We start from the raw sequence: 11,699 nt of genomic DNA on the forward strand, positions 1-11,699 counted from the left end.
AGATCTATGTTGCATTAAAAAGAATGGAGCAGGAACAGTGTGAGGGAGGCAGTAAAAATTTGGGGGTGGAGGGTGAAAGCAGGTCAATGTTTAGAAGTCCCTGCTGATTTCAGGGCATAGAGCAGAGTCAAGGTAGGTTTCTAGGTGGGAGAGGGGTGAGTGGTGAAAAGTGAGGGGAAGAGAAAGCCTGTATCATCTTTGAGGTTGTAAGAGCTAATAAATGATCTTTAGTTTCTGAACGAATCCTTTAAAAAACAAAGACTTTGCAAATAGCATTTCAAAATGTAGGAGGAAAGTTTACCCACCTGTTTTCTTAAAAGTGTTTGACCGAATGCTTTGGTGCAAAAAAAAAAATTAGGTGATTAGTAGTGTGGACAGAAAGGACCAGTGAGGAATTTTGTTCTGCTGAAAAAATTAACTTTTTCTACATAGTTTTCATAGTTATTTTTGTGGACAAAGAACATTTGTCTTGTTCATATAATTGAGGTGTCTCCCATTGTTGAACATGGAAGTTTTCAGTTTACTACAAATTACACTGCAATGGACATTTTCATATCTTTATGATTAAAACTTTTCTTCAAGTATTTCCTTACGATAAATTTCCAAGTAGTGAGATTTTTAGGTCACGAATCTAAACATTTTAATGGCTCTAATATGTTGTTTTCCTGAAAGTGCACACAGCAGTTTGCATTGCCAGTGAGACTGTGTATTAGGATGCTGGTGTCCCTGCAAATTGATAACCTGTTCATATTTTAACATTTATAGTCAGCCCTGCTTGTTTATTTGCAGATTTTCCATTTTTTGAGTACTAAGCCAATGTTCTTTCCAATTTGACTTTGCCGGCACATTTTGTAGACATAATTCTAGTAGCCTTAGCCTTGCTGATAGTACTAACTAGTTCAGGAACTTTGGTAGTTCCTGATTTCCTGATTTTTGTTTTGGTTTGGGGTTTTTTCAGTATGGGGTAATTTTCTCCCCTAAGTGTAACTCTAATGGCAGCATTCCAGCCCAAACCTATTGTAATCTCCTGTCATATGGCCAAATGCCTGGAAATGATCTGCAATTATTTATGCAGTAGCTAATTCTAGTTCATATGGAGAGGAATATCAGGGGTTCGTTTCTACTTTAAATGCTAACTCTGAAAACTGAAGGAGCCTTCTTTTTCTAAGTTGATTCTTTCTAGGGCGAAGGTCACCATTACTGACAACATAGATTAGAACTGCTACATTGCAAGTGGGTGGGGAGTGGAACATTATGAGGGAATTGGAAAATTTTCTTGAAGTTATTTCTAAACAGGATTCTGATAGCATAGTCTACTTCTGGACTGAATGTTACTTCATAAATTATCCAGCCCTTGTCTTTCTCTTGATGAAAGCGGTGGGAACTGGGAAAGATAAGTTATACGCATAAATCAAATTCTTTGGTACTTGTTGGTACCAAACTGTTCTTTTTAGACAGATAAAACTATTAGCCGACATGGAGATTTCAGTAGCAATATTCCAAGTATTTTGCTTGAATGGAATTTTCTGGTTTTCTGGCACCAGGGTGAAGAAAAGAGCATTCAAATAGCATTCTCTTTCTAAAGAGTACCCCCAAAAAGGTTAGAAAAGTAGTAAGATCCTAATTACCCAGGTTGGGACACTGAAGGAATACGAGTTTATCTGGCTTTATTTTGTACCCAGAACAGCAAACACTTTAGGAATGTTACTTCATGGCTCTGAAACTAAAATTAAACGCACTTTATGAATTCATTATTTTGGACGTGTGGACTTTAGAAGATCGAAGGTGGTAGTTTTTGGCTTGGTGTTGTTGCTTACTAGAATTAGCCTAGCTTGCATACATAGCACCATTGCTTTTCAAGATTTTTTACCTTCAGCGCAGTATTAGATAATGTCCGTGAGCTCTTGGCTTCGTTATTTTATTTGCATGGGTAGTTTCATTTTACTTTGCATTTGTTTCCTAGTAATTATTCCCCTTGCTGAGTTCCCTCAGTAAATTCATTAATATTTTCAGAGAGCTGAGAGAAGAAAAAAATGTGTGGTTCTTTTATTTTACATTAAGTTAAAGTTAGTTTGATTTAAATTCTGTTACAATGACTTGACTTAACAAATTCTGTGTCTCAATGTACCAAACTGAACGATGACGCCAGTGTAATCTAGGAGAGAGAGGATCAGCCGCAGCCCGGAGGAGCTGGGCACGCCGGCTTGAAAGCACCGGGAATGGGGGGAGGTGGGCGGCGGGCCTGGCGGGAAGCCGAGGGGGGCCCGCGGACCCCGCCCTCTAAGGCCAAGCCCCCGCGGGTCGCTGTGTGCCGTCGGTGCCCCCACTTTTCCTCTCTACCCAGGCCGCTAGCCCCTTCTTCCTCTGTGCCGCAGGGCGCCGGCTCGGCGAACGGCACAACGGCGATCCTGAGAACCCGCGCGGCGCGGGCACGAGGTCGGGGCCGCCGGGCACGAGGGAGCCCGCGAGGCGGTGAGGGTGCGGGGGGCAGGCGAGCCGCCGAGGCCTGTGTGTCCGGCGAGGGGGCGGCGCCCTCGGCGTCTCTGTGACAGCGCTCCGCGCCCCCGGCTGCCGCGGCTCCCGGGATGCGCGGAGGCGGCGGCGATGGCGCTGATGCCTCTAGCCCTGCATCCTCCAGGGCGGCGGGCAGAGCTGGGGTCCGGGCTGCGAGATGGAGGAGGAGGGGCGGCGCTGCGGCCACCGGGCAGGTGAGAGGCCGCGGGCCCCCGGGGGAGGACGAGCCCGCGGGGACGGCGAGGGCTGGGAAGCGGCGGGCTGGCGAGGAGCGCGGCTGCGCTGGTCCAGGCCCGGCCGCCGCGCACCTGCGCTCCTGGCGCGGCCAGCGGGGAAGCCATCTCGCCCCTGCCCGGCCCGTTCCCGGGCTCCGCCGGGCCGTGGAAGCCCTCCCCCACCGCCCGTGCCCTGGCTGAGCCGTCCTCACCCCACCGACCCTCTGCTGCTGCTTTTACTAGCTTCCCTGGCCCGGCCTAGGCCCTCCTCACCATAACCTCCCCTACCCCGGGGAACTCCTACCCATCGCCAGCCTCTGGCCGCGTCGACCTTCCCTCCCCGCAGTCTCCCACTCCATCCCCAGACTGGGGAGCTCCGCAGCCTCCCCATCTCCCTACTACCCCATCAGCTGCTCCGGGCTTCAAGAGATACTTCAACTGGGGAGAAAGAGCATGGGCTCCGAAATCAGATAAATCTGGCTTGAATCTTAGTGACCCTGGGCAAGTCAGCTAACTTCCCTGAGGTTTTCCTGATCAATAGAAATACAGTAGGAATAACACAGAACCTTGCTCTCTGTGACGGTTGGACTCTGAAAATGCCTGCCCTCGAGGAATTTAAGGCATTATGAGAAAAAAAATGAGTTGGAAGAATCTAGGGCATGAGTTGACTTGTAAAAGCTCATATAAAATGTTTTAATATGTACTAAAATATTAAGAAAGCACGCTAGATTACCAGAGGCTTTTCACATAAAGAGAAATCATTACGGCTGTACAGTAATTTTCATTTACTCTTCCTTGCTTACTGGTTACTTTAAAATCCTTCCTCCTCAGTTATAACAAGATGCACATGATAAAGTCCATTCCGTCTTATTGCGGCTAGTATGCCTGATGTTCTAACTTAAAACTTTTCTGATTTTATGACTTTAATCACATCTTCTTCCAGGACCTGTCTGTGGTCCCAGAGATAAAGAGTAGCTTGTGTGCTTGCATTGAAAGAATGTTGGTAACCTTTATTTAATATTTAGGAGTAGCAAATAGATATAAACTCCCCCCCCCCCCCCCCACGTCCAAATCACTGAGTTTTACGGTTTGGCTACCATAACTTCATTCCAAATTGTGACCTCAGCCTCCTCTTCAAGTCTCAGAAGTTAGTACTGAGACCTGGGTTTATTTTCCCTCCATTTAACTTATTGCTCTTAAAGTTTCTCTGCCAAAACCTTTACTTCTGTCTTCTGCTTTTCCTTCCTTTTCTCTTCCCAGCCTCTGATTCCTTCCCTTTTTTTCTATTTATTCCAATAGGAGTGATTTATAATTACTTTATACCGGAACCATCATTATCAACCTTGCCAAAAGGGCACACAGAAGTATGTATATGTGTGTGTGTGCATTCAAATTTTGGGTTCCAGGAACTTTGAGTTGGGAAGGGATTGCAATACGTACCTCATATATTGAGAGTAAAAGAAAGTTTAGTAATTTATGTAAGGCTTCTGGTATAGATGCCTGACATACAGTAACCACCCAATAAATTAAAGCTCCAGTAACTGTCTTCTGACCTGGGGATCCCTCCCTTGATCTCTTTGCTGTTCTGGTTAGCATGGTGGTGAAGAGTGCGGGCTCCAGAGAGGTTGAAATCCATGCTCTGCCGCTTTAAGTTCCGTGCTCTCTGACTTAGTGTTCTCATCCGGAAAAGGGAGCTAAGTTATACTCCTTCTGTGTTGTTGGGAGGATTCAATAAGTTCATAGTATGGAGCACTGAGAACAGAGCCTGGCATGTCCTAAGCACTCAGGAACATTCACATGCTAATAATGATACTGATAGTTATATTCCTGACCTAGAATTCTCCTTTATTTTTTTTAATCTATTGAAAAAATTTTAATTTATTGAAAAAATTGCATCTGTACAGAAAGTGAAAGTTGTCCCTCAACTGCTCCGGATCTGTTGTCCCCCCCGCCCCTCATCCTTGACTAATGTTGGTGACTCATCATCCCATTTTCCCCTTGACGACTCCCTTCCCACACATCTCCCTTCCTAGCCTGGGGTCTGCATCGCTTCCATCACCCTGCTTCAGTATTACCCACTTAATCGACATTTCTCTTAGCATCCTAATTCCAGGCTCCTCCTCCTTCTAATTTCCCCACACCAAATTCCTGCTTTCCTCTTCACCCCTGTTCTTTTCCCTACTTCCAAAAGGAAACCCTTGCGGGGGCAGGGGCTTTGCTCTAATCCATAGTGTCACTCTCTGCTCTTCCTGCCTCCTCAGATTTTTTCTCTTCTACTTCTCTTTTCATCAGTTAACTCCAATCCTGCAATTAACAATTAAAAAAGAAAACAGTAAAAGGTTGTCCTTTTTACTACATTCATATCAAAAAGGGTTCAGAAACAGGCACTCAGTCTTTTAGTGAAAACAGTAGGCTATTTGTTATTGTTTTTTAAATTCTAATCATCAAGAAACAAAAGGTCAGGGTTTGTATTTTTCTCCCTCACAGAACTTTTATAAGGAAGGTAAAGAAAAGTTCATCTCACTTCCCAGTGGAGAAATTCATCATATTGTCGTGATCCGTACTGTTTCACCGCTGAGAATTAGAAGAGGTTTTCTTCTTCCTTCATGAAGTGTGCCAGCTAGTTACGTAGAACTCCCCAGGACTGAAATTTGTCTGGGACTCACTGGCACCGCCGTACTTTTATTGAATGCTGAGACACTTCTGTATTGGGTGGTCCATAGCTGCTGCTGGGAGCCCCCGGTAAGCTCTCACTGACCTGGCCTCTTCTTCTGCACCCCATGATCCAGCAACGAAAGGGTTAACCCCTGGCACAACTGGAGGCCTCTGGGACCCAGCCTGAACTGGGGGTTAAATATTCTGAACACCACTCCTGGACCTCCCCAGTGCCATTGGTTATTTGTAAAATGCTGGATTAAAGCAAGTACTTTTCACTTGTCAAGAGCATTGCGCCAGTCTCCAAGGAGCGAGGTCAGCTGTCCCACTGGAAACATCTTTGGGAGCAGAGTGGGCCCCAGGCCACACAGGGCTTTGGGAGTTGGAACAACAGAAGATTTGTGTGAGTGTATTTTAAATCTCATTGCAAAACAGAAAAAAAAATTTAAGAAAATAAAGGAGCAAAAAGAAAAAGAAGTTATTCTTTTAGAGTAGAGGCTGTGTGTTACTCATCTTTGTACCCAGGGGACCTAGCATACAGCTGGCGTAGGGCGTGCGCATGATAAATGTAAACGGAGTGGATGAGTGTGTGCCTGGGTGCATGCCTCCTGCTTCATCATGAGGATATTCCTGTTGAAATAATGACAATTCACATTGGTCTAGCAGTTTGCAGTTTACAAAGTGAAGCGATGCTTTGCACCTTGTAAATCTCAAACATGATCGTGACACCCTTCATTACTTTCATTTTTCCCTCTCAAATGTAGTCCTGCACAAAGTTTTTTCCAAAGCGGTGTATGGAGTTGGCCAAGAAATCAGCAGAGAGAAGAAATTATAAATAATGGAAAATAAGGGATTCTTCCGAGGGGAAGAAAGAGGATTTGTTAGTGATTCGTGGGAATTATGTAAAGGACCACAGGATACTCCAGTGGTACCCTCCTGCTTATATTTCAAGCACATGCTTTTTCTCCTCTCAATTCCTTCTGCTGCAAAGACCCACTCCCCTTCTCCCAGCCCGTCTGTCCCCCATGCCCCGCCCCTCGCCTTTCCCCCAGCTAGCTCCTCCTCACCAAGACTCCCTTCAGCCTCTTGCAGCCTCTGGGTTAGATTAGGTTCCCTTTCCCTGACTTGCAGCACGCCCTGCTATCATCTGATTTACCACGTTAGGCTGTAATTGCGTAGGTAGGTTGATCTCCTCCAACTAGATGGTGATCTCTTTGGCGGGGAGGTTATGTTCTTGTGTCTCCGGTGTCTGGCACCGGCGTGTTTCTAAAAGTAACATCTGCACCCCCTTCCATCAGAATCTAAAAGGGTGACACCCAGGAATCTGCTTTCTTTAACCCTCCCTTCAGGTGATCCTTAAACTAATTTGAAAACCACTGTGTCATAAAACCTAAAATTAGCTGGATGAATGTATTTTGAGGTGTTTGTGCCTTTTCTGTGTTGAGTTTGAGAGGAGAAATGCTTTCTACACCTTGGGTCAGAGCTCAAGAATTCTAGTGCTTTGAAAGATCATGAGATGACTCTGCTTTCTGCATTAATTCCTTTCTGTTTCTGGGTGTGCATTTCTGTGTGCAGGCTTTTCTGCCTTGGGCCTCTTTTGTCACATATCGCTCATCTGTGAGTTGAAGCCCTGACTCCCTTCCCACAGAAGGAAGAGTCATTTTTCTCTGAAGATGAACTCAACGGACCACCTTCAGGATGCTCCCAACACTACCTTGCTACATGTGCCTCACTCCCAGGGAGGAAACAACACTGCTCTCCAGGAAGATCTCCAGGATCTCATCCACACAGCCACTTTGGTAACCTGTACTTTTCTACTCACAGTCATCTTCTGCCTGGGCTCTTACGGCAACTTCATTGTCTTCTTGTCCTTCTTTGATCCAGCCTTCAGGAAATTCAGAACCAACTTTGATTTCATGATCCTAAACCTGTCCTTCTGTGACCTCTTCATTTGTGGAGTGACGGCCCCCATGTTCATCTTTGTGTTATTCTTCAGCTTAGCCAGTAGCATCCCGGATGCTTTCTGCTTCACCTTCCATCTCACCAGTTCAGGCTTCATCATCATGTCTCTCAAGACAGTGGCAGTGATTGCCCTGCATCGGCTGCGCATGGTGTTGGGGAAGCAGCCCAATCGCACGGCCTCCTTTCCCTGCACCTTGCTCCTCACTCTGCTTCTCTGGGCCACCAGTTTCACCCTCGCCACCTTGGCCACTCTGAAAACCAGTAAGTCCCACCTCTGCCTTCCCATGTCCAGTCTGATTGCTGGAGAAGGGAAAGCCATCCTGTCTCTCTATGTGGTCGACTTCACCTTTTGTGTTGCTGTGGTCTCTGTCTCTTACATCATGATTGCTCAGACCCTGCGGAAAAATGCTCAAGTCAGAAAGTGCCCCCCCATAATCACAGTTGATGCTTCTAGACCACAGCCTTTCATGGGAGCCCCTGTGAAGGGAGGTGGAGATCCCATCCAAGGTACCATGCCAGCTCTATACAGGAACCAGAATTACAACAAACTGCAGCACGTTCAGACCCATGGGTACACCAAGAGTCCCAACCAGCTGCAAACCCCTGCAGCCAGCCGGCTCCAGCTGGTGTCAGCTGTCAATCTCTCCACAGCTAAGGATTCCAAAGCAGTGGTCACCTGTGTGATCATCGTGCTGTCGGTCCTGGTGTGCTGTCTTCCACTAGGGATTTCCTTGGTGCAGGTGGTTCTGTCCAGCAGTGGGAGCTTCATCCTTTACCAGTTTGAACTGTTTGGATTTACCCTTATATTTTTCAAGTCAGGATTAAACCCTTTTATATATTCTCGGAACAGTGCAGGGCTGAGAAGGAAAGTACTCTGGTGCCTCCAGTACATAGGCCTGGGGTTTTTCTGCTGTAAACAGAAGACTCGACTTCGAGCCATGGGAAAAGGGAACCTTGAAGTCAACAGAAACAAATCCTCTCATCATGAAACAAACTCTGCCTACATGTTGTCTCCAAAGCCCCAGAAGAAATTTGTGGACCAGGCTTGTGGCCCAAGTCATTCAAAGGAAAGTGTGGTTAGTCCCAAGATCTCTGTGGGACATCAACACTATGGTCAGAGCAGCTCAACGCCCATCAACACTCGCATTGAGCCGTACTACAGCATCTACAACAGCAGCCCATCCCAAGAAGAGAGCATCCCATGTAACTTACAGCCAGTAAACTCTTTCGGATTTGCCAATTCATATATTGCCATGCATTATCACACCACTAATGATTTAATGCAAGAATATGACAGTGCTTCAGCCAAGCAGATTCCAGTCCCCTCTGTTTAGAGTCATGGAGGCTGGAGAAATTCTGTAAACTGTTTTTGTTTCTGATACTAATTGATTTTTTTACCACTTTTGTGAGACCAGTGGTAGATCAAAACGTAAAGATTTAGCTAAACAGTTGGCATTTATGATTTTCTTTTGTCTGAAGTATTAGCATCTATTGATTTACTTTGTGGTTTCCTGATATTTTAAGATTTGATGTAAAAGTTTATTACTTAGATTTTTACCCTCACCTATGCTCCAATCTTTTGTACTAAACTTTTAAATAGATGCCAGGAATGATCTTGCTACTATGTTAGAGAATGAACTGATTATGATCATTTGAGTCACTGCTATGGGTCTTCAAAGTGTCTATGAGGTGGATTTTTAGAAAAATGTTAGGGTATGATCTTTCCCAATATGTTATTCGTATTAATTGAATTATAAATTTTGATTTGTTGAAGTGTTGAATGGGGAACAATACACTTTTTTGGTAGCAGGCTTGGATAAATGTTATTTTGGATAAATAACATTGTTAAAACAGGAAATCAGAAATATATCATCTACAACTATCCTTACCAAAAATACACAGGCATTAAGTACCTTCTCTTTCATAAGACGGTCAACCAAGAATATAGTATTCTGCTTATTACCATTTCTTATTATAGACATTATTATTTTGTGTCAGTTGAGTAGCTATATAGTTCTTTTAAAAAGAGAGATGCTTTTGCTTGCTAAAAGTGAATTATTCTATTTTGGAATGATCTTACCCAAGAATCCTAGTGAAGAGGACTGCAGCTAAGTGGAGGCTGTTCCTGGGAGAGCAGGAGCTAACTGTGGTCATCTCGGTCAGGGTGCTGTTAGGTGGGAAGCAGTCTAGACTGTCGGGATGTGTTAGACGACCTTTATTATTGCTTAAGAAGACATAAGGATGCGATTGGGAGTGTTCTGATTTATGCTTTCTTTCTGCGTGAGAATGGTTTGTTAACAACCTGGCAAAGAGTATCCAAGTAACTATCTAGAAGTAAGTTTTTTTGTCTTGGTTTGTGTATTACTGTGGTAGAAAAACTCTTAAGATGATCTGTTTTCAAACTAATTGTCATTTGTCTCCCGTTAATCTTAAACTGGAAATGGGCAGTGAGGAAAAACAGATTAAGTATTTCTATACCTAAAACGAATTTTATTATATACTCTGTGATTCCTAGCATAACAACTGTAAACTCATATTTTTATGTAAAAACATTTTCATTATACAGTTAGCATTTGTACTCACTACAATTTTGGAACTGTAACTGCTAGACACAAGATGAGCATCAAGATACAAAACCTATCTACATGAATTGTTACGTTCAAAAACTGTTATTGCGGATTGCAAGGCACTTTGTTCCTTTGGATGAAACGTATTCAGTTTAAGACACCCTCTCCCGGCTGTTTCCAAATACAGGGGTCATGAGCTGCGTGGAGAAGACAGAGCAGATGCTCAGCTAGAACTCTGCTCAGCCTCATCAAACAACTCTTACCTTCTAGCATCAGCCAGTCATTTCTAGTTCTGAGATTTAAGTATGAGATATGGGTTTTATTTTGTCATTAAATTCACCTTTTAGCACTATCTCCTTCCCTTCCTTCTCTCCCTTTCTTCCTTTATTTTTGCTATTAAATTTTATAACAGAAAATATTCACTCTCTCACATTTTTTTTGTAATTGAATGCTATTTTTGGAAGTCCCTATGACTATTTCAATTGTGCTTTTATATTTTTAATACAACACTATTTTCATTTATTAATACTCTCATGAGATAGGTTAGTATATTACCTCTTTTTAACAAATAATTAAGAAATCTAATATCCTCTCCCAGGATCATTTGAAGAATTGTGGCAAATTAGGAGTTAAACTTTTGTCTAAATTTAGAACCTGATATTTATTCTGATAAGCCAAATAGCTTTATAATAAGTAATATTAATCAAGAAGATATTTCACACTTTTTAAGGTATGTATACCTTTTTTGGCCAGGCATTTCAAATATGATTCAATAAAAGAATTTTTTAAAAATAGTATCTACTTGTAAAATTAAAAATGACAGGTTTTCTGTACGACCTTTGAGTTTAAGACAACTTGACCCGTCTTTGGGAGGTAAAAATTATAGCATAAAGAAAACTAAGTTTGTGCATATGAAGTATTCAGTCTCTTTATGCTCATCAAGAAATTACTGATTTAACTTGCATGAAATACACAGTGGGCCAGATTCTTAGCCATCCTCCATGTCTATGTCTATATCTATATGTAGATATAGACAGATATATATAACTTGTCTCTTCATAAGTTATATATGTCTATCTATATCTGTTTCTCCATATAGATATAGATAGACATATGTAACTTCTCTCTTCATAAGGGCTAAAATGAGAACTAAAAGTAATGAGAATTCAGTTGAATACGACTAATTAGCAGGGTATAATAATTAGTTCTCTTGATGCTTTACTGTGATGCAAAGTATGTGATGTATTTCAAACATTTTATAATTGTTCTGATGTTAACCGTTAGGCCAGATTTGTACTTCTGATGCTTTTACTGTTCTTTTAAAATAATGTTTGGAGAATAAAAACATTGAAAATCCTAACATTTCTGAATGTCATATTGCAATACTATGACTTTCTTTCTCAATCATTTAAAAACCATCAGAGAGGGGGCCAGCCCTGTGACATAGTGGTTAAGTCTGCACACTGCGCTTCAGTGGCCCGGGGTTCGCAGGTTCAGATCCTGGGTGTGGACCTAGCACCGCTCATCAAGCCACACTGTGGCGGCATCCCACATAAAAATAGAGGAAGATTAGCAACAGATGTTAGTTCAGGGCCACTCTTCCTCACACACACACACAAAAATAATAAAAAATAAAAATAAAAACCATCAGAGAATAGCAGTGATCTTTATTGCATGTTGGGTAACAATGGGTTGAATCTCTGAGAGAGTTCTTGCCTTAAGAGACAAAGTAACTTGTTTGGCCACATTTTGCAGCAAGCGTATATGCTCAGGCTAACCAAGAATA

The 11,699-nt window shown here is 43.0% G+C and overlaps 1 protein-coding gene across 8 annotated transcripts; it reads left to right on the forward strand.

The window, feature by feature from the left end:
• The first annotated feature begins 2,129 nt into the window (after positions 1–2,129).
• Positions 2,130–11,273, forward strand: GPR75 (G protein-coupled receptor 75). Of its 8 annotated transcripts, XM_070234779.1 has the most exons (4): positions 2,130–2,708; positions 4,029–4,093; positions 5,217–5,787; positions 6,960–11,273. In XM_070234779.1, the coding sequence occupies exon 4, from the start codon at positions 7,058–7,060 to the stop codon at positions 8,678–8,680; it is 1,623 nt and encodes a 540-aa protein (XP_070090880.1). In that variant the 5' UTR covers positions 2,130–2,708; positions 4,029–4,093; positions 5,217–5,787; positions 6,960–7,057; the 3' UTR covers positions 8,681–11,273.
• The last annotated feature ends 426 nt before the right edge of the window (positions 11,274–11,699 follow it).

This window comes from Equus caballus, chromosome 15, assembly GCF_041296265.1.
Source record: "Equus caballus isolate H_3958 breed thoroughbred chromosome 15, TB-T2T, whole genome shotgun sequence".
In the NCBI taxonomy this organism is placed as follows: Eukaryota; Metazoa; Chordata; class Mammalia; order Perissodactyla; family Equidae; genus Equus; species Equus caballus.